Source organism: Stenella coeruleoalba, assembly GCF_951394435.1.
Source record: "Stenella coeruleoalba genome assembly, chromosome: 15".
Classification (NCBI taxonomy): Eukaryota; Metazoa; Chordata; class Mammalia; order Artiodactyla; family Delphinidae; genus Stenella; species Stenella coeruleoalba.
In genome coordinates this window covers 15061218-15083665 of record NC_137161.1, presented here as the reverse complement: position 1 = coordinate 15083665, position 22448 = coordinate 15061218, and the positions used below count along the sequence as shown (strand labels likewise).

Genomic DNA, 22448 nt, shown 5'->3' with positions numbered 1-22448 from the left:
CAGATGATGGGAGATTTTAACAGCTTAGGCTGCGCTGAGTAATCTGCCCAGCTGGCTGCATCTGAATAATCAGAAGAGCTGGTGAGATCCAGCCTCTCGGGCACCACCTCACTCAGTCAGCCAATCTGGTACCACATCCACACCGTACCCGGGCGGAGGGGTGTGCGTGCATCTGGGGTGCTTAGCTCTGCCTTTTAGGGGTGATGGACCAAGACCAGACTACCGAACAGCTTCTTACATGTACATGCCCTTTATTATTAGGGCAAAGATAAGCGGGTGGTAAAACACTCTGTGCACCAGGGAAGAAACCCAGGAGGTGACTTGGGAGGGAAGGCGCGGAGCACAGCCCCGCCCCTCTCCCTCTGCCTCAGCACTCTCCGTGGCTCCTCTGCTTCCCTCTCCCTGCGCGATTTCAGCTCTTCCTGGACCCTGCTGGACTCTGGTGGGCTGCATCAGGGTCGTCTACCCCCCGCCACTCAGCACCTGGGCACCAAGGACTGGGGCCCCGCTGTGCGCTCCCCACTGAAGATGGCACACAGGCCCAGGGGAGAGGTCCTTCTAGAATATGCGTTCCTCAGGGGCAGGGACTTTTGGCTGTTCTCTTCGTTGCTAACCCCTCAGAGCCTAGAATAGTACCTGGCTGACAATAGGTGCCCACTAAGTATTTCATGAAAAAGTGAAATAAATGGCATTACCTATGATAAGGGCTGGGGGGCGGGCACCGCTGGAACACAGAGGAGCAGTGTGGGGAGGCCAGAGAAGTCTTCGCAGAGATGGTGATGAGGAACAAAGGAGGAGTATGGCCTCCAGGCAGAGGGCTGTGGGCTGGGCAGGGCACTCTCAAAAGAGGGGATTTTAAAAGTACAGGTGTGGGAGGGAATTATGAACTGGTGTATGTGCTGGAGTGGAAAGTAGGAGCCCAGAACGGCAGTGACCAAACCCGGAGGAGTGAGCAAGACACAGACTGCTAAGGGCTTGATCACAGGCTCAGGGGCAGGGAGTTTGTCCTGAGGGTCAGAGCATCCTGGGAGCGTTCCAGCAACCGAGGCAACGGGGCTTGATTGAGCTCCAGGGGCTGGCGCGCGCCTCTGCCATTCTGTTCTAGCCTGTTCTTTTCATCGTCATTCACTTCCCTCCCGTTGGAAGCTTAGGGAGTTCATCCCCAAGGGGGCAGGGCATTCTCCCTGACCAGACATTGTACCCCAGCAATGGCTCCTAAAGCAAATTCCCATATTCTGTCTTGTTTGTCTCTTCCGTTTACACAGGAAAAACCATTTATGGGAATAGTGACACCCAAGGACACACAGCTGGTCAGCCTTTTGGACCAAATCCAAGGCACTTGAGTGAGAAACTTCCAGTCTGTTTTTCTTAGTTGTGGTAAATACACATAACAAAATTTACCACCTTAAACATTTTAAGTGGGCAGTTCAGTAGTGTTCAGTACATTGACACTGTTGCGTAACCATCACCGCCATCCATCTCCAGAACTCTTTTCATCTTGCAAAACTGAAACTCAATACTAAATAACAACTCCCCATTCCCAACTCCCCCTCAGCCCTGGCAACCACCCTGCTACCTTCTGTCTCTATGAATTTGACTGCTCTAGGGACCTCATGTGAATGGAATCATACAATATTTGTTTTGCTGTGATGGCTTATTTCACTTAGCATAATATCCTCAAGGTTCATCACGTTATAGCAGAATTCCCTTCCTTTAAGGCTGAATAATATTCTGTTGTACGTATAGACCATATTTTGCTTATCTACTAATCCATTGGTAGGCACTTGGGTTGCTTCCACCTTTTTGGCTACTATGAATAATGCTGCTATGAACATGGGTGTACAAATATCTCTCTTTTTAAAAAAATTTATTTATTTTTGGTTGTGTTGGGTCTTCGTTGCTACACGCGGGCTTTCTCTAGTTGCAGCGAGCAGGGGCTACTCTTCATTGCAGTGTGTGGGCTTCACATGCGGTGGCTTCTCTTGTTGTGGACCATGGGCTCTAGGTGCACAGGCTTCAGTAGTTGTGGCACGTGGGCTCTAGAGCGCAGGCTCAGTAGTTGTGGCACATGGGCTTAGTTGCTCTGCGGCATGTGGGATCTTCCCGGGCCAGGGCTCGAACCCGTGTCCCCTGCTTGGCAGGCGGAATCTTAACTGTGCCACCAGGGGAGCCCCAATATCTCTCTTTAAGACCCTACTTTAAATTCTTTTGAGTGTACACTCACAAGTGGAATTTCTGGGCCATATGGTAATTCTATTTTTAATTTCTTTTAATATTTATTTATTTAGCCTGCGCTGGGTCTTAGTTGCGGCATGTGGACTTCTTAGTTGTGGCATGCAGACTCTTAGTTGAGGCATGAGGGATCTAATTCCCTGACCAGGGATCAAACCTGGGCCTCCTGCACTGGGAGCTCGGAGTCTTACCCATTGGACTACCAGGGAAGTCCCTCTATTTTTAATTTTTTGAGGAACCACCATTCTGTTTTCTATAGTGGCTGCACTATTTTACATTCCCACCAACAGTGCACAGGGTTTCGGTTTGCCACATCCTCACCAACACTTGTTATTTTTCCTCCCTCCCTCCTTTCTTTCTTTCTTTCTTTCTTTCTTTCTTTCTTTCTATAGTAGCTATCCTGATGGCTGTGAGGGTCTACTCTTTTTTCGTCATTGTTTTGTTTCATCTCATAGTTTGTACTTTACTTTCTTTAAAGTTAGGTTTATTGGGGTATATACATATATATATATATTTCAAAGCGGGATACATATTTAATTTTTTTCTTTTGATTTTCTTTTTTTAAAAATAAATTTATTTATTTATTTTTGGCTGCATTGGGTCTTTGTGGCTGCACGTGAGCTTTCTCTAGTTGCGGTGAGCGGGGGGCTACTCTTCGTTGGGTTGCGCGGCCATCTCATTGCCCCGTGGCTTCTCTTGTTGTGGCACGGGCTCTAGGCACGCGGGGTTCAGTAGTTGTGGCTCGTGGGCTCTAGAGCGCAGGCTCAGTAACTGTGGCACACGGGTTTAGTTGCTCCACGGCATGTGGGATCTTCCCGGGCCAGGGCTTGAACCCGTGTCCCCTGCATTGGCAGGCAGATTCTTAACCACTGAGCCACCAGGGAAGTCCCCCATCTCTATTTCTATATTTTTATTATTTCAGGAATGTTACATGTATGAAATCATACAGGATGTAACATTGCAGGCTTGGCTTTTTTTGTACTCAGAATAATGCCCTTGATATCCATCCAGTTGTGTGTATCACTAATTTGTTCCTCTTTTGCCAACTATTATTACACAGTATGGATGTACCACAATTTGTTTAACCATTCACCCACTGAAGAACATTTGGGTTGTTTCTCATTTAGGGCTATTACAAATAAAGCTGACATGAACACTCATATACAGGTTTCACATGGACATAGTTTTAATTTCTCTGTAATCAGTGCCAAGGAGTATGATTGCTAGATTTTGTGGTAAGTATATGTTTAGTTTTCTAAGAAACCGCCGAACTTTTTCCAGAGTGACTGTATCATTTTACATTCCACCAGCAATGTTTGGATGATCTAGCTTCTTTGCATCCTGACCTGCTTTTAGTATGGTCACTAATTTTTAATTAACTGGTATAAAATAGATGTGTAGTGATACCTCATCATGCTTTTAGTTTGCATTTCCCTACTGCCTATCGATGTTGAGCATATTTTAATGTGTTTATTTGCCATCTCTATGTCCTCTTTGGTGAAATATCTGTTCAAATCTTTTGCTTATTTTCTAATTGGATTGTTTTTTTACTGTTGAGTTTTGAGAGTTCTTTATATATTCTAGATATGAGTCCTTTGTAAGATGTGTGACTTGCAAATATTTTCTTCCCACATCTGTGTACCTTTAATTTCCTTTTCTTATTTTATTGTTCTGGCTATGACTTCCAGTACCATTTTGAATAAAAGTGGTGAAAGCAGACATCCTTGCCTTGTTCTTGATGCTAAGGGGAAAGCATCTTATCTTTCACCATTAAGTATGACGTTAGCTGTAGATCTTCTGTAGGTGGTCTTTATCCAGTTCAAAGTTACCCTCTATTCTTAGTTTCTTGAGTTTTTATCATGAATAGCCATTGAATTTTATGATTTTTCTGCGTCAGTTGATATGATCATGTGATTTTTTTCTTTTGTTAATTACTATGGTTGATTACATTAACTGACTTGAATATTGAACTAGGCTTGCATCTGAATAAACCTCACTTGGTTTTGGTGTTTAATTCTTTTTATATTTGCTAGACTCAATTTGCTCATACTTTGTTCAAGTTTTTTTGTTTTTTTTTTTTCGGTACGCGGGCCTCTCACTGTTGTGGCCTCTCCCGTTGCGGAGCACAGGCTCCGGACGCGCAGGCTCAGCGGCCATGGCTCACAGGCACAGCCGCTCCGCAGCATGTGGGATCTTCCCGGACCGGGGCACGAACCCGTGTCCCCTGCATCGGCAGGCGGACTCTCAACCACTGCGCCACCAGGGAAGCCCTGTTGAAGATTTTTATGTCGATTTTTATGATGGATATAGGTCCTTTTATATGGTACCTGTACTACCCTTGAACTGCTATAGTTTGAGAGTGGACTTAAATTAGTTGTAAACATATGTTACAAGCTAGGGAAACAGCTAAAAATTTTTAAAAAGAAGTACCATTTATAAGCTAAGGAAGGAGAGGAAAATAGAATTTTATAAAATACTTAATTAAAACAAAAGAAGCAGAAAAAGAGGGAAAGAAAGAAAAAGAAACAAAGAACAAGTGCAACAAATAGAAAAGTTATAAACATGATAGATGTTTATACTAAGTATATCAGTAATCACTTTGTGACTGGCCTAAATATTAAATATTGAAGGACTGAGACTGTCAGAGTAGATAAAAAAAATAAGACCCAACTATATGCTGTCTTTAAAAAAATCCCACTTTAAATAGAAAGACACAAGATAGTTTAAAAGCAAAGGGATGGAGAAAGATGTGCCATGCTAACACCAATCAAAAAAAAAAAAAAAAAAGCTGGAGCAGCTATATCTTAACTTCAGTCAAAGCAGACTTCAGAACAAGGAACATTATCGGGGATGAAGGGCATTAAATAATAATAAAGGAGTCCATTCTCCATGAAGACAAACAATCTTTAATGTGTGTGTCCCTAACAACAGAGTGTCAAAATATGTGAGGTAAAAACTGGTGGAACTCCAGAGACTTCCCTGGTGGTCCAGCGGCTAAGACTCCGTGCTCCCAATGCAGGGAGCCCAGGTTCGATCCCTGCTCAGGGAACTGGATCCCACATGTCACAACCAAGATTTCCCATGCTGCAACTAAAAGATCCCACATGCTGCAACGAAGATCCTGCACGTGGCAACGAAGATCCCGCGAGCCGCAACTAAGACCCGGTGCAGACAAATAAATAAATAAATAGTTTTAAAAAAAATCCCCCAAAAGTGGTGGAACGCCATAGAGAAATAAACAAATCCACTACTACAGTTGGAGACTTCAACACCATTCTTTCAATACTTGATAAATCAAGCAGGCAGAAAATCAGTGAGGATATAGTTGAACACCACCATCAGTCAACTTGATCTAGTTGGCTTTTATACTATAAAATTCTATAAAATTTATAGAATACTTCATCCAAGAACAGCAGAATACCCATTCTTTTCAAGCTCATATGGAACGTTCAAGATAAACCACATTCTGGGCCATAAATCCTACCTGATCAGATTTTTAAAAGTAGGAATCATACAAAGTGTGTTCTCAAGCCAAAATGGAAACAAACTAGAGACCAATAACAGATAGCTGGAAATTCCAAGATATTTGGAGATTAAACAACACACTACTAAATAACACATGGATCAAAGAAGAAATCTCAAGAGGAATTTAAAAATATTTTGAACAATATGAACATACAGCTTCTCAAAATTTGTGGGATGCAGTGAAAACAGTGCGTAGAGGGAAATTTATAGCACTAAATGTGTATATTAGAAAAGAAGAAAGATCAGAAATCAATCTAAGCTTTCACCTTATAAAACTAGAGAAAGAAGAGCAATTTAAGCCTAAAGCAAGCAAAATAAAAGAAGTAATAAAAATTAGAGGAGAAGTCAATGAAATTGAAAATAGGAAAACAATAGAGAAAATCAATGAAACCAAAAACGGATCCTTTGGAAAAATAAATAAAATTGACAGACCTCTGGCCGGACTAACAAAGAAAAAAAAGAAGACACAAATTACCAATATTAGAAATTTAAGGGAGTTCCCTCGTACCCCAGTGGTTAAGAATCCACCTTCCAATGCAGGGGACCCAGGTTCGATTCCTGGTCGGGGAACTAAGATCCCACGTGCCACGGGGCAACTAAGCCAGCGTGCTCTAGAGCCAGCGCACATGGCAGCAAAGATCCCGAGTGTGGCAGCTAAGACCCGATGCAGTCAAATAAGTAAATAAATACATACATATATATTTTTAAAGAAATTCTTTTAAATTTTATTTTATTTTAAATAAATTTTTTATTTTATTTATTTTTTAAATAAATATTTTAAAAAAACGAAATTTAAGAGGGGCCGTCACTACTGATCTCAGGGACATCTAAAGGATAATAAAGGAACGTCATGAATAACTCTATGCCCTCAAATCTGTCAGCTTAGATGAAATGTGTCTATTGTGTTTTATTTTATTTCAGTACTGTCTTTGTCTGGTTTTGGTATCAAGATAATACTAGCTTTATAAAACAAGTGGAGAGATGTTCCCTTCTATTCCATTTTCTGAAAAAGATTGTATAAAATTGGTATTAATTCTTCTAAAAATGTTGTGTAGATTTCTCCAGTGAAACTCTCTGGGCCTGGGGATTTCTTTTTCAAGAAAATTTTGTGGTTTTTTGGTGTTTTGTTTTTAATTAACTACAAATTCAATTTCTGTAATAGTTATAGAGTTATTTAAATTATCTGTTTCATGTTGGATGAATTTTGGCAGTTTGTACTTTTTGAGGAATTGGTCCTTTTCATCTAAGTTGTCGAATTTATGTGTGTAGAGCTGTTCCTATTGGTCCCTTATTATCTTTACAACATCTGCAGAGTCTGTAGGGATATTTTCTGTTGCACTCATGATATTGAGAGTTTAGGTCACTCTCTCTCTTCTTTTTTCTTTGTTAGTATTGTCAGAGGTTTGTCAATTTTATTGATCTTTTCAAAAGGGAGAATTCAAAAATAGGGAGGGGGTGTAGTTCTTTGTTAAATTTTGGGAAATTTCAGCCATTATTTCTTTGAATGCTTTTTCAGTTCCACTTCTTTTCCCTCCACTTGAGACTCCAGTGACACAAATGTTAAATCTTTTGTTATTGTCTCACAGGTTGCTGAGGCTCTGTCCTTCCTTTTTCCCTTCCTCCCTCCCTCCCTTCTTTCCTTCCTTCCTTCTTCTTTAAAATCTAATTTTCCTTGTTTTTCAGATTGGGTAATTTCTACTGTTCTATCTTGAAATTCACCAATCCTTTCATATGTTATTTTCATTCTTCTATTGAGCCTATCCAGTGAGGGTTTTTTTTTTTAATTTTAAATTAAAAATTTTTAAATTTAAACTAATTTGTGTTAGTTTCATAGGGTTGCTCTAACAAATTACGAGAAACTTGGCTTAAAACAACAGAAGTTTATTTTCACACAGTACTGGAAGCCAAAAGTCCAAAAATCAAGGTGTTGGTTCCTTCTGGAATCTCCAAGGGAGAATCTGTTCCATACCCCTTTCCTAGCGTCTGGTGATTGCCAGCGATCCTTGGCATTCCTTGGCTTGCGATCTATCATTCTGATATCTGCCACCATCTTCACATGGTGTTTTCGCCTGTGTGTCTTTTTATGTTTTCACATAGTCTTATAAAGATACCAGTTATTGGACTTAGTGCCCACCCTAATCCAGTACAACACCATCTTAACTAATTACATCTGCAAAGACCCTATTTCCAAATAAGGTCACAATCTGTGGTATTAGGTAGTCGTGAATTTTTGGAGGACACTGTTCGACCCAGTACAGTTACTTTTTCTTCAGTGCTAATATTTCTATGTGGTTCTTCTTTGTATCTGCTATTTGCTTCCCTGAGATTTTTATTTTTTCATTTATTGAGTTGGCCAAAAAGTTCACTTGTGTTTTTCCATAACATCTTTTTGGCCAATCCAGTATTTCAAAAAGTTTGCAATTGCTTGTTTTTTTTTGTTTTAAATAAATAAATTTATTATTTATTTATTTTTGGCTGCGTTGGGTCTTTGTTGCCGTGCGCGGGCTTTCTCTAGTTGCGGCGAGCGGCGGCTACTCTTCGTTGCAGTGCGCAGGCTTCTCATTGCGGTGGCTTCTCTTGTTGCGGAGCACGAGCTCTAGGCTCACGGGCTTCAGTAGTTGTGTGTCGTGGGCTCTAGAGCACAGGCTCAGTAGTTGTGGTGCACGGGCTAAGCTGCTCTGCAGCATGTGGGATCTTCCCGGACCAGGGCTTGAACCCGTGTCCCCTGTATTGTCAGACGGACTCTTAACCACTGTGCCACCAGGGAAGTCCTGCAATTGCTTGATGAAGCATTTTTATAATGACTGTTTTTAAATCCCTGTCAGGTCATTCCAACAGCACTGTGATCCACTAGCATCTGTTGATTGTCTTTACTTGTTGAAGTTCAGATTTTCCTGGCTCTTGGTATGGTGAATTATTTTCATTTATGACCTGGATTTCAGAAGTTATGTGGTGAGACTCTGGATCTCATTTAACTCTTCTGTGTTGGTAGGCCTCTATTGTCCTGGGCCAGTGAGATAGGGGCACCAACTTTTTACCACCAGGTGGGAGTGCAGAAAGTCCAGGCTGCCCACATGGCCCCCACTGACACCACCCTGTAGGGGGAGGGGAGGGTTGGAAGGTTGGTTCCCTCATTACTGCTGGGCAGAGGTGAACATCTAGGCTCCACTCTTGGCCACCTTTATGCTGAGGGGAGGGAGCGGTGCCTCCTTACTGTTGGATGGGGAGGGCAGCCTACCTCCCCACATGCCCTCCACTGACATCATGGAAATTGTGGGGAGGGGTACTTGCTACTGCTGAGCACTGATGAAGCCCAGGCTCCCCGTTCCGCCTCCTCTCACATAACACCATCTGGAGGTGAGAGGGAGAGGTGCCTTGTTACCATGAGACAAAGACTGGGAGTGAGGCTTCTCCTCTAGGATTTTGCTGGCGGGGTCACTTCATGTCAAAAGATTTCTGTCTTGCTAGGGTGCCTCTTTCCCAATCCTTTGACAAGAGAGAGCAGGCTTTTCGTGGGGCCGATTTTTGTCTGTGCCTGTTTGGCTTCTCCAGAGCTCTAGCAAAAAGAAAACCCAGGGACTCACTGCTATGTCATTTGTGTTCTTGGGTTCCTAGCTCGTCTGCCAACTATGTTTACGTTTGTTTTATATATATAATGCCCAGCATGTTAAGCTGCACTTAGTGGGAGGGAAAGAGAGGAAGGCATCTAACCCATCTTGTTCAGAACTAGAAATCCTTTTTTGTCATTTTATACTCTCTTTATCCCTCTAAGTCCAAGTGGAGATGTTTCTGGATATAGAATCCTTTTAAGAACTTGTGGGTCACTCTGAATCTTATTCAGATCCACACTATTAGACAAAAGCCATGCCCCCAATTTCTCTGAGATAAGCCCTTCTCTCTATGAGGCTTCTGCTGAATTGGCTAAGGGGCAACACCCTTAAGCTTTCTAGAATCCTTCTTGCTTGATTCAAAGGATCTGTGAGGCACACCCATCATTTCTTTAGGGGTCTTTTATCTGACAGAAGACTACTCGGATGCATTGTCTTGAATCTTCCTGAGATGCAAACAAAAGATTTGCAAACAAAAAGATTTCACATTCTTGGACCAAAAAGATTTCACGTTCTTCTGGTAATGCTCTGGATTTGAGCTTTGCTAGGAAACCTTTTTTTTTTTAAATTAATTTGTATTGGAGTAGAGCTGCTTTACAATGTTGTGTTCGTTTCTACTGTACAGCAAAATGAATCAGCTCTACATATACATATATCCCCTCTTTTTTCAATTTAGGAAACCATTTTTTAACTTTACTATCATTTGCCATTTAGAGAGAGTGAGAATTTTCTACCATGAAGTCCTGGCTCCTTCATATTTAACAGTCCTTCCTCTTAGTTCAGGATTTCTCAACCTCAGCACTACTGACATTTCAGGCAGGATAATTCTTTTTTGTGGAGGGAGGAGGTGGTGGGTGGTAAGAGGGTTTTGTCTTGTGCATTATAAAATGTTTAGCAGCATCCCCGGCCTCTACTAATTAGATGCCAGTAGCAACCTCTCCAGATTTTTTTTTTTTTTGGCCTTGCCATGCGACATGTGGGATCTTAGTTCCCTGACCAGGGATCTAACCCACGCCCCCTGAATTGGAACCACGGAGTCTTAACCACTGGACCGGCCAGGGAAGTCCCCTCTCCAGTTTTGACAACCAGAAATGTCTCCAGACATTGCCCAATGTCCCTACACACACACGCGCGCGCTCCCCCGCCCCCGCCGCCTCCCCGCCCCAGGCGCCATCACTCATTTGAGAGATGCTGCTTTAGTTTCTCTCTCCTCTCTTGCGTTTTACTATAAGGAGCAAGAAGACACCAGGTGGCACCTTCAACACTTGATTTGGAAATGTCCTTAGCCAGATCCCAACTCATTGGGCACGTTTTCTGCTTTCCGCTTTACCACAGGCAACAGGGTTGCTAAACTGTGCCACAGCATAACAGGAATTCCTCTTTCCCCAGTTCCCAATAGTGTTTACCTGACTTTCCTGTATACCCTGGCTGCAATCTTATCAAAGGCACGAGGCTTCTTTTAAGAGCTTTTTCAAGGCATTTTGGGCTTTGAGTACACTCTTCCCAAGTCTATGGCCAGTCCACTGCCGGTCCCATATTTCAGAGCGCTGTGATAGTGGCCCCCTGTTCAATACCAAAATCCCTATGTGTTACTTATTGCTGCGTTAGCACATCATCCCCAAATTTAGCAGTTTAAAAAAAAGAAGTATTATCATCTCAAAGGTTTTGAGCATCAGGAATCCAGGACTGCTCTAGCTGGATGGTTCTGCCGTAGTCTCTCCAGAGGTTGCACTCAAGCTGCTGGCCTGGGCTGCAGTCATTCCAAAGGCTCTACTGGGGCCAGTGAATCTGTTTCCATAATCACTCATGGGGTTGCTGGCCGGCCTCTGTTCTTCACTGGCTGTTGGCTGGAACCTTCAGTTCCTAGGTACATGGGCCTCTCCGTAGGGCTGTAGACAACATAATAGCCTGCTTCCCCCAGAGTGAGTGATCCAAGCAATAGAGAGAACACACACCCAAGATGGAAGCTCTGGGTTTTCCAATTTTTTTAATCCTAATTTTGGACGTGATGTACCATCATCTGCCATGTCTTACTGACCACATAAAGTAACCTTGATACAGTGCAGAAGAGGACGACACAAAAGTATGAATAAACAGAAGGCAAGGAACATTGGGAGCTTTTTTGGTGGCTGGTTGCTACACTTCACTTTTATTCATTCAAGATATTTCTCTAATTTCCTTTTGGACTTCATCTTTGACTCATGGGTTATTTGGAAGTGTTGTGTTTTATTTCCAAGTATTGGGGTGTTTTCCAGATCTCTTTCTGTTTTTATTTATATTTTCATTCTTTTATAGTCATAAAACATATTTTGTATGATTTAAGTTCTTTTAAATTTGTTGAGGTTTGTTTCATGGCCCAGAAGATGTATCTTGGTGAATGTTTTATGTGCAGTTGAAAAGAATGTTTATTCTGCTGGTAAAAGTGCTATACAAGTGTCAGTCAGAACAAGCTAGTTGGTAGTGTTCAGGTTTTCTGTATCCTTACTTTTTTTTCCTACTTGTTTTATTGATTACTGAGAGAGAAGCGCTGAATCCTCTAACTGTATTATGGATTTTTCTCTTTCTTATTTCAGGTCTATTTTTATCTCGTGTTTTTGAAGCTCTGTTAACAGATGTACACATACACATTTATGATTGTTAAGTCTTCTTGGTGAAATGAACAACATTTTATCATTATGTAATGTCCCTCTTCATCCCTGGTAATAGTCCTTCTTTTGAAGTCTACTTTTTCTGATATTAATATCTCTATTCCAATTTACTATGATTAGTGTTTGCATGGTGTATCTTATTCCATCTATTTACCTTTGACTCATATATATCCTTATAGTTAAACTGGGTTTCTTGTAGACAGCATATTATTGCCTCTTGCTTTATTTTTCCCCAGTCTACTAACCTGTCTTTTAATTGGTTGCTGTTCATTCACACAATTGGATGAAAATCTTCCATCACACTATTTGTTTTCTATTTTTTCATCTGTGCATTCTTTTTGTTTTTCCTCTTTTTCCCCCCTTACTTTGGATTAATTGATTATGCTTTGTCAGAGAAAAACCTCATGGGTACCAAAAAGAGACAATAAGACTTACTGCATCCAATCAAGACAGTTTATTACTCATAGAACATCAAACAACATGAACATCAGCATAGTTTTGTGTTGATTCCTTCAGCCCGAAGTTCAACAAGTGAAACAGCGGTCCCAGATGCACGGTACCCACACAGTGGCTTTGCATCATGGCTGAGGAACCCAGGCCCAGCACTTTTATAGCGAGCAGTCAGCAAGCCTGCCTTTGTCTGAGAAAGACCCGGTCTTATTTCTCAGAGCTGCCAGCTGTATTAATACTGAGCAAGGGCCCAGGTGAAAGAGAAGTCAGATCCTTGCAATCTTGACATGTTGAACACAAAGAGGCCCAGGGAGGATGCCTCCCAAAACTTTTATGACTCTATTTTGTCTCCACTATTGGCTTGTTATCTATACCTCTTTAAACATTTTTTTAGTGGGTTGCCCTTGCATTTACAATATATATCTTCAATTAGTCATAGTCAATCTTCAAATAATATTATACCACTTCTTATATAGCAGAAGGACTCTTTCACAGTGTATTTCCAATTCCCATCATTTTTACTACTGTGATTGTCATACATTTTACTTTAATATGTGCTCTACATCCACCACGTATTGCTACTCTTTTGCTTTAGACACTTATCTTTTTTTTAATAAATTTATTTATTTTTAAAATTTATTTTATTTTTGTCTGCGTTGGGTCTTCATTGCTGCGTGTGGGCTTTCTCTAGTTGCGGCAAGTGGAGGCCACTCTTTGTTGTGGTGTGCAGGCTTCTCATTGCAGTGGCTTCTCTTGTTGCAGAGCATGGGCTCTAGGCACGCGCGCTTCAGTAGTTGTGGCAAGCAGGCTTCAGTAGTTGTGGCTCGCAGGCTCAGTAGTTGTGGCACACGGGCTTAGTTGCTCCACGGCATGTGGTATCTTCCGGGACCAGGGCTTGAACCTGTGTCCCCTGCATTGGCAGGCAGATTCCTAACCACTGTGCCACCAGGGAAGCCCAGTTATCTTTTAAGATGATTAAAAAACAAAAGTCTCATATTTACCTTTATTCCATCCATTTCTGGAGATCTTCATTTCTTTATGTAGGTCCAGGTTTTTCTCTGGTATCATATTCTTTCTGCCTCGAGAACTTCTACCATTTTTTGTAATGCTGATCTGCTGGTAATGAATTTTCTGTTTCTGATCATCTGAAAAGAATTATTATATCACCTTCATGTTTGAGAGAGTTTCTTGCTGAGTATAGAATTGCAAGTTGACAGTCTTTTTTTTCTTCCAGCATTTTAAAGATATCATTCTATTATCTTCTAGTCATATAATTTCTTCTCTAATGAGAAATCTGCTGTAATTCTTATCTTTGTTCCTCTATAGGTACTGTGTCGTTTTCCTCTTGATGCCTTCAAGATTTTCTCTTTATCTTGGGTTTTCAACAGTTTGAATATGATAGATCATATTGTGTGTGTGTGTGTGTGTGTGTGTGTGTGTGTGTGTTTGTCTGTTGGTATTTAATGGTTTTTTTTTTGATTCTATGATTTTCTTCGCTCTGGGTTCTTTCATTATTTTTGGAAAATTGTTGACCATTATTTCTACAAATGTGTGTGTGTGTGTGTGTGTGTGTGTGTTCCTATCTCTATCTCTTCTCTTTCTGGGATTCAAATTATGCACATGTTAGCTTTGGATCTTCTGGGGTTTTTGTTCTGTTTTGTTTCACTCTTTTTTTTCTCTTTCTGTTTCAGTTTGGGTAGTCTCTGTTGACCTATCTTCAAGTTCACTGATTCTTTCCTCAGCTGTGTTGAGTTTACTGATGAGGCTGTCAAAGGCATTCTTCATCTCTGCTACAGGTTTTAAAAATTTCTAGCATTTTCCATATGACTCCTTTTTATAGTCCCCATCTCTCTGCTAAAACTCCCCTTCTGTTTATGCATGTTGTCCATATTTTCCAACAGAGCCTTTCACATATTGTTATAGTTGTTTTAAATTTTCTGGCAGGTAACTCCAGAGAGTTATCTGGTTCTGTTGATTGCTTTGTCTCTTGACAATAGGGGTTTTTTTTTTGTTTTTCTTAAACTGCTTTTGATGTGCGTGTTGTAATTTTTGATTCCTGGACATAATGTGTAGAACAGTAGAGGCTGAGGTCAATATGATTTTTGCCTGGAAATTATCATATCTCTTCTTTTCTTAGGCCATTAGTGTTGAGAATTGAGCCAATCTTGTCAGGAGTTGAACAAAGTTTGGTTTTGTTGTTTCTATGATTATTTTTAGTGTCTGTGACTCCCAAGGATTCTATACTCTCATGCTAGCCACACCTGGCCTTTAGCAATAAAAAGTGTAGCTGAACTCTCCTTACCTGTTTGCACGGAAACCTTGCCTTCCTCCTACTTCAGAGGTGTGCCATGCCTACATCCTATTTCTTCTTGGAGGTGCCTGTCCTTCTTTGGAATTCAGGTTAATTGGTTGCTCTGCAGCCTTAGCTCACTGCTGGGTTTGACGGAAGTGATACTTTCATAATTACCTAACAGTTTAAAAAAATTATTAGTGTGGTAATGATGCTCTTCCCAGCTTTGGCATCCTAGATGGAACCCAGAAGTCTAAGCCATCTACTTTTTCACTGATCCTTTCAACTCCTTTTGCCATCCACCCTTGGGTCTGCTGCCTGGGCCTCTCTCTTGGCTAATACCCTTCCAGCTTAGCCCTGTGAATTATTTCTAACTTGGATGCTTTTTCCTCTTCCACCCTTGTATGTGGCAAATATCTGGCAAAGGGACAGAGAGGTTCCTGATCTGTCACCATCTTGGGGACGGCTCAAAATAATCCATGCAGTTCTGTTCCCAGGGATAGGCCTGAAAAGGGGGGAGGTGACTTTGGGAGCTGAGCTCTCATCCACTGTACTTTTGACTTGGCCTCATTCCTCTGTGCTAGAAAACGGGACCAAGTATCTACTCCATCCATTAATGAGCAATAAGAATCAGACTGAGCAAAACATTTCTCGGAAGATGAAAGCTGCAACGGGATAAAAGCGGAGCAGGCTGGGAGCCATGGTTATAAGCACAGTCTCTGGAAGCAGCCTACTTGGGTTTGAATTTCCGCTCCATCACTTAGTTGCTGTAAGGCCTTGGACAAGTTCCTTCACCTCTCTGTATCTCAGTTTCTGTATCTGTAAAATGGAAGTAAAAATAGTATTTACCTCACAGGATTATTAAGAGGATTAAAAGAGTTAATACATGCAAAGCACTTAGAACAGTGACAGGCACATAATAAGCTCTGTAGAAGGTTAGAGCCTACTTCCTATAATTTCAGAAATTCATGGAAGAAAGCAGTTTCCTCCCTTTCTCAGAATCGATTACAGTCAAAACAACTAGTGTTTATTGTTTACTGAGCATCTCCAGAGTGCCCAAGTCCTGTACTAAGCATTTTATATGAATTATCTCATAGGAGGTGGGGATTAATTATTCCTACCTAATAGGCAAAGAAATCAAGGATCAGAGAAATTGTTTACACAGCTGGCTAGACACCAGAGCTAGGTTTATCACCCAAGGAATTCAGGTCCAAAGCCCACATCCTTAACCTATAAGATAGATATTCTCTTACTTAAAACTGCTAGGAGACTCCCAGGCCTGTGCTCCTAACCACTGCACTTTTTGCCTCCCACAAACTGGTTTCCTTGCTTGTAAAATAATGGGAAAGCTGCTTGCTGTACTTATCTCACAGGTTTGTTTAGGGATCTCAGTAACAATAGAAGAGGCAGAGCTTTAGGTATTTGTACTGAGTGCTGGTCTCCTGACAGGGAAGCCTGAATATGTCCGGACTTTTCACACCTCTGTCCCTTTGTACATGCCCTTCCCCCTCTTCTCTGCTTGTTGAACTCATTTCTTTAAGACTCAGCTCAGATGTCAGCACCCGGATTTCATTCTAACAAAGGAGGGATTTAAGCAGGGGGTGGCACATCGGACCTGCGCTTTTGAAATGACTGCTGTGGGGTTCCATGGTTAGCACTCTCGATTCTACAGTGACGACTAACTGCTGTGGGGATGGAGCGCCGCAGGACCAGAGTACAAGAAAACCAGAGAGAAGGTTTCCGTAGGAGCCAAGGGAGAGATGGTGGTGGAAACGGAGAGAAGCGGCGGATTGAAAAGATATTTAGGAAAGAGAATCGACAGTTAATGGAGATGTGTTTTAATGTGGGCATTGAAAGACAGGGAGATGCCAAGGATGACTCCTAGTTTCTGGCTTGCTCGTGGATGTTTGTTGAATGAATGATCGAGTGACCCCACGGCAGAAGCATCTCCGACAGACGCCCCCCTACCCTGCCACCCCGCCACCCCGCGGTTTCTGGAGCTACGTACGGGCACAGGGTGGAAGGGAGGAGGAGGAAAATAAGCACAGTGCCTCGATCCAGGAGACTTGTGGCCCTGGTCTGAGCCAGGAGGCACTGCGAGAGGGGCAAGCGTTTCCCCTCTGGGCCCACAGTTTCCGCTTCGCTCCTCCACCCCCGCCAGGCGGGACGCCCAGCGTCCCTCTTGGCACCCCGGAGGAGTTGGCTTCCCGCCGGCGTCCACCCCCCACCCCGCCCCGTCCCCGCGCCCACCCCGCCCAGTGCGCTGGAAGGCTGGACGGCGGCCCTGCCCATCCCGGAGCCGGGAACCGGGGGCTGCGGGGTGAGTCCCAGGGTAAGGGGGCCTCCGCCACAGTGCACCTGCCCTGATGGGCGGCAGCGAGTCCCCAGCCCCTCTGACCCTGCATACGCCTTCTCGAGGGGTGTGCGTCTAAGCGTGCCGAACGTGGCCGAGGGTGCTGGGGAGTCCGGGTGCCGGCGCGTGGAGCTTGCGTCGGGGCTGCCCGGGAGTCGGGGAGCAGCCGGGAGCAGGGGCTGAGAGCCCGCGTATGGGAGCGCGCGGAGCCGGGCGGAGCGCCGAGAGGCCCGACGGGTCGCGGGGAGGAGGGATGCGTGCCGGGAACTTTTTGCCCGCCCTGGAACTGCGAACGATCGCGCCCGCAGGGGCTCCTTGCGGCCGCCGGGCGACCGGCAGAAGCGTGTGTGCCCGCCGCCGCCCCTCCCCCACTTCCGCCTCCCGCCGCTTCCTCGTTCCCGGCTCCCAGGGCCAGTCCGTCCCGGGGGAGACCCGGAGGCGCAGCCCCACCCCGGCCAGCGCTGCCCGGTACCACGCCCCCACCGCCGTCGCGCCGCAGCGGACAGCCTGAGTCAGCGGGGGCTCTGGGCGCGGCAGGTAGGGGCTCCGCTGGGCGGGCGCAGGTGCAGCGGGAGGCCGGGGGGGAGCGCGAGCGGAACGGCCGGGGGACCCCTCCGCCTTCCCCCCCTTCCCCCGCGGTCGCGGCGTGTCCCCTTTTAGGGAATTCTTTCGCTCTCGCTGACTCCAGTGCGGGTGGGGCAGAACGAAGAGGGAGCGCTCCATTCCACTGGCCGGGCCCCTGGCCGCCTCCGGCCACCCAAATCTCTACAGCTCTCTCCACCCCTCTCCCCTGCACCTTCAGTTATGTAAACACCCCCCTTCCTCTCCCCAGCGCTTAGCTCCGCACCTCCCCAGGGGGCAGCCCCTCCAGTTTCCTGAGGTTGATGGGGTGAGGGGGAAAGAGAGGGGGCGTCCCGGAGCCCGTGGTCCCCTCCAGTTCCCCGACCCCGACCCTCTTTGTCGCCCTTCCCCGCCCCCAGACAGCCCCAGAGGCCCTGGGTATTTTTAGTATTGTGACCTGGGCGGCAGCGCTAAGAGCCTTTCCCAGGAATCGGCGTCAGCGCCTCCCTCCTCCGCTCCCAGCCCCGGCCACATGGTCTCCCCACACTTCCTTGGCCCTGCCTGGCCCACTTGGGTTTGGGTCTCTCGCGGCCCACCCCAGCGCCGGTGGAGCCGGCCAGGGTCTCAGATATGCCGAGTCCAGATGAGGTGGGGAAGGCAGTAGGCGGAGGATGATGATCTGGTCCTCAAGCTTGATACTCCCTTGCCTCCGGTGATGGGCTCAGGAACGGAATGGAGCGAATCCGAGTGAATGGCGTTCTGGAAAGCTCTCGGCACTGGGGGCCGGAAGGCCTGGTCTGAATTGCACCCTTCCGATTGCTACTCGATGCCTAGTGGGGAGAGCAGACATTGAGATGTGTCAGAGGAGAGGAGCTCAAAGAAAGAGCTGTGGGGGGCAGAGAAGAGATGGTGTCCTGTAAATAGCACGGGGACCAGAGCTTTCCGTTTTGCAGAGCACCTTCACCGCCTGTGTCTTGTGCTGGAGGCAGGTAGGAGGATGATGCCATTTTCAGATGCGGAGACTGAGGCTGGAAAGCTGACTTCCTTAGGGGCAGAGCCAAGCCTAGAAGTCTGTGATTAAAGAGCAGGGTTTGGAGGGGATGCTGGTGGTGGTGGTGGTGTGTGTGTGTGCACGTGTGTGTGTGTGTGTGTGTGTGTGTGTGTGTGTGTGTGTGTGTGTAGAGAGAGAGGGAGAGTAGGGGAGGGGGTACTTTAGCTTTCGTCTGGGTTTTGAAGAATGGCCAGGAACCAGAGCTGCAGCCTGGAGGAAGGGACCTTCCTCTCTGTCCTCTTCCCCAGCCTTCTGAGGAGAGGCTGGGTCCATTGAGCGGAAAACGTGCCTCCCCCATTTGAGCTGAACCAGCCCTTCCAACCCCTCTCCGAAGGGCATGATGCTGAGACTTGGCCATTGACCGCGTTCCCTGAATACAGAGGAGCCTCTTTTGCTGTGCCTGGAACTGGCATCCCCTTTGTGGAGCTAGGGTCAGCCCCGCCTCTGCATGAGACTTGAAGTTTGTGGTAATGGACTTTGTTTTAGGAAAGGGGAGGAGGTAGTCAAGTCGAGAGGCTCCAGTGCTGGGATGCTGGCTGCAGGGGGGCTCCCCAAGCCCAGGCCCCCACGGAATCCCCTCTCAACTTCATAGCTGTACTTGCTCTTCCAGGAGCTGACATGGACCCAAATCCGCGGGCAGCCCTGGAGCGCCAGCAGCTCCGCCTTCGGGAGCGGCAGAAATTCTTTGAGGACATTTTACAGCCTGAGACAGAGTTTGTCTTCCCCCTGTCCCACCTGCATCTCGAGTCACACAGACGTAAGTTCTGAATCCTGGGGAGAGGGACTAGGGTGGGGCAGGGAGGAAGTCCTATAGGTCCTGAATCTTGGTACCTCCCCCCTGGTTTTCTTGGCCCCCTAAACGTCTTATCTCCAGACCTGACATATGTCTCTGACCATCCTGTCGGTTCTGGCCTGGCTCCTCCTGACTTGCCCCCCCGTGATCTGCAGCCCCCATAGGTAGCATCTCATCCATGGAGGTGAATGTGGACACACTTGAGCAAGTGGAACTTATCGACCTGGGGGATCAGGACGGAGCTGACGTGTTCTTGCCTTGCGAAGATCCTCCACCGACCCCCCAGACATCTGGTATGCCCCTTTACTTCGGGCACTTGGGCACCGGTTAGCCAGAGCCGGATGTCAGGGCTCTGAAGTGAGGTTGCAAGGCTGGACTGGGGAAGTGTGCATGTAGGGGCTGGGAGTGGGCATTTCCACCCATGAAACAGCTGTCTGTTCTGATTTTAGGGACGTTGACCTTGAGGGAAGCTGGGTTACAGATTCCTAATCCAAAACTCTAGGAAGGCCCAACCCCCTCAGCCTTTGTCAATTTTATATTTGTGAAATTAATGTAGTTAATTAACATAATTAAAATAACATAAAAATATGATTTTTATATTAGACAACTTAAGCAGTTTTAGTCATCTTAATATTTATTTTGCACTTTATTAGGTTTCTAATACTGTGCTAAGCTATTTTACATATATTATCTCAGTCCTTACAATGTCCTATGAGGGCAGGTGGGATTATTCCCATCTTATAAAGAAGGACATTAGAGGGACTTCCCTGGTGGTCCAGTGGTCAAGACTCCAGGCTTCCAATGCAAGGGGCGTGGGTTCGATCCCTGGTCAGGAAACTAAGTTCCCACATGGCATGCGGCCAAAAAAAAAAAAAAATATATATATATATATATATATATATATATATAAAAGAGGGACATCAGACTCAGAGATATTGTTGTCACATAGCCAGAAAGTAGAGAAGCTGGATTCGAACCAGAGCTATCTGACTCCAAAGCCCACATCCTTAACCTATAAGATAGATATTCTCTTACTTAAAACTGCTATTGGGCTTCCCTGGTGGCGCAGTGGTTGAGAGTCCGCCTGCCGATGCAGGGGATGCCGGTTTGTGCCCCAGTCCGGGAAGATCCCACATGTTGCAGAGCGGCTGGGCCCATGAGCCATGGCCGCTGAGCCTGCGCGTCCAGAGCCTGTGCTCCGCGACAGGAGAGGCCACAGCAGGGAGAGGCCCGCGTACCGCAAACAAAACAAAAACAAAACAAAAAAGAAAACCTGCTATTTATTGGTGGTCTATGTGCCAGACAGTTTATGAGCATTCTCAGATTTCATCCTCAAAGCCCTCTGGAATGTCGGGGTCCCTTTTTTACAGAGGAGGGGCAGAGTCCTTGAGAGGGAAAGTAAGTGACTTGCCCAAAACTACTCAGTAGCAAGGAAGTGACGTAGGTAGAATTTGAACTCTTGACTTGATTGACCAGACTCTAGATCCCAGATGTGGTGCGGTGAAGTGGAAGGAACTGGGAGTCAGGAGCCTGGCCGGGTGACTGGTCAAGTCCCTGCTCCCCTCTGGGCCTCAGTGTCTCCTGGCCAGAGCGCCTCTAAGAGTCCTCTGAAGCCCTGTTCGTGGCCCTGACGGGCTCTTCTCTCTGGGCAGGGGTGGACGACCGTCCCGAGGAGCCGAGCCTGCCAATGCCCATGGCAGACAGGACCACATCCCGCACTTTCTCCTCGTCCTCTGACTCCTCCACCAATCCGCACAGCCCGGATGTCAGTGATGGCGGAGCAGACACGCCCTTGGCACAGTCTGACGAGGAGGAGGATGGGGGAGATGGCGGGGCAGAGCCTGGAGCCTGCAGCTAGCAGTGGGCCCACACCTACAGACTGATTGAGCTGCCTATTCTCCACTTGAGACCGCAGGCCCAGCCAGAGCGCTTCGGAGAAGACCAGACTCTTTACCTGCAGTAGGCACCAGAGGGGGGAAAGGACGGTGGGTGGTGTACCTTTCTGGGAATTAACCCGCTCCTGCTTTACTGCTAACCTTTCCCTGCTGCAACCTCCCTGCCAGGTTTTGGCTTACTCCTGAGGTAGGGCCTGCAAGTGAGGAGATGGAAGACGAGATAGGACAAGATGCCACTGCTTTTCTTAGCACTCTTCCCTCCTCCAAACTATCCTGCAGTTTCCTGATAGCGTCTCCTAAACCAGTGTCTCTAAATGGATGTGAACTCCTTAACACTCCCAGTGAGATGGTACTCCAGCCATCCTGCTTCCTTACATCCTTTTCGGAACAGGGCACGGTATGAATAATAAACAGATAATAACATGCCAACCATTCCACTTCATCTGTTCACATTGTACAGATATCAAACCCAATACATTTCTTTAGCTCTCTGACCAATACCATATTCCCATGACTCATTTACTCCATGTATTCAAGAAGTCGTTATTTGGAATTAGCTGCAGATTTGGAATACAGTTTTGAACAAGACAGGCTGCCTGCCTTCATGGAGGAGAAAATCAAGTCAGCACCACAATTCACAGCGTAATAAGTAGCATGCCGAGGAACTGTTCTGTTACCAGAAAATGGGCATCTTAACCTGGCTTTTATGGTCGTTGAAGAGGTGACTTTTAAGCTGGGTTGCAGAGGATGAGGAGGAGTTAGCCAGGCGGGGCTGTAACCCAGGCAGAAAGAGCAGCTTGGAAAGACTTTAAATGGAGAGAAAAGTCCCGAGGAGCTGACAAACATTCAGCTTGACTGAATTGTTGAATTTGAGCAGATGAAGGGAGAGGCAAGATTGACAAAGGTCAGGTCGTAAAACGCTTTGAAGCCTGTATCAAGTTTCAGTTTGCTAGTAAAATACCAGTGACTTAAGGTATAAACCTGGTTTCCTCATGTAAAGGAAGTCCAAAGCGCAGGGCGATGTGGTCGCTCCACAGTTATT

At 45.5% G+C, this 22448-nt stretch overlaps 2 protein-coding genes across 2 annotated transcripts in view; both read left to right on the top strand.

Moving 5' to 3' along the window:
- Positions 1–19444, top strand: part of SYS1 (SYS1 golgi trafficking protein) — a 34996-nt gene extending 15552 nt beyond the window's left edge. Inside the window, exon 4 of the mRNA XM_079945387.1 lies at positions 19329–19444. Within this exon, the coding sequence (XP_079801513.1) occupies positions 19329–19335 (7 nt within the window). The 3' untranslated portion in view covers positions 19336–19444. The remainder of the gene's footprint in view (positions 1–19328) is intronic.
- On the top strand, positions 19337–21831 carry DBNDD2 (dysbindin domain containing 2; the record flags this gene model as incomplete). The annotated part of the gene is made up of 3 exons (XM_079945388.1): positions 19337–19475; positions 19667–19804; positions 21164–21831. 3 exons carry the CDS (start codon positions 19337–19339, stop codon positions 21367–21369), a joined length of 483 nt encoding a protein of 160 aa, XP_079801514.1. The 3' UTR covers positions 21370–21831.
- Positions 21832–22448: the final 617 nt, after the last annotated feature.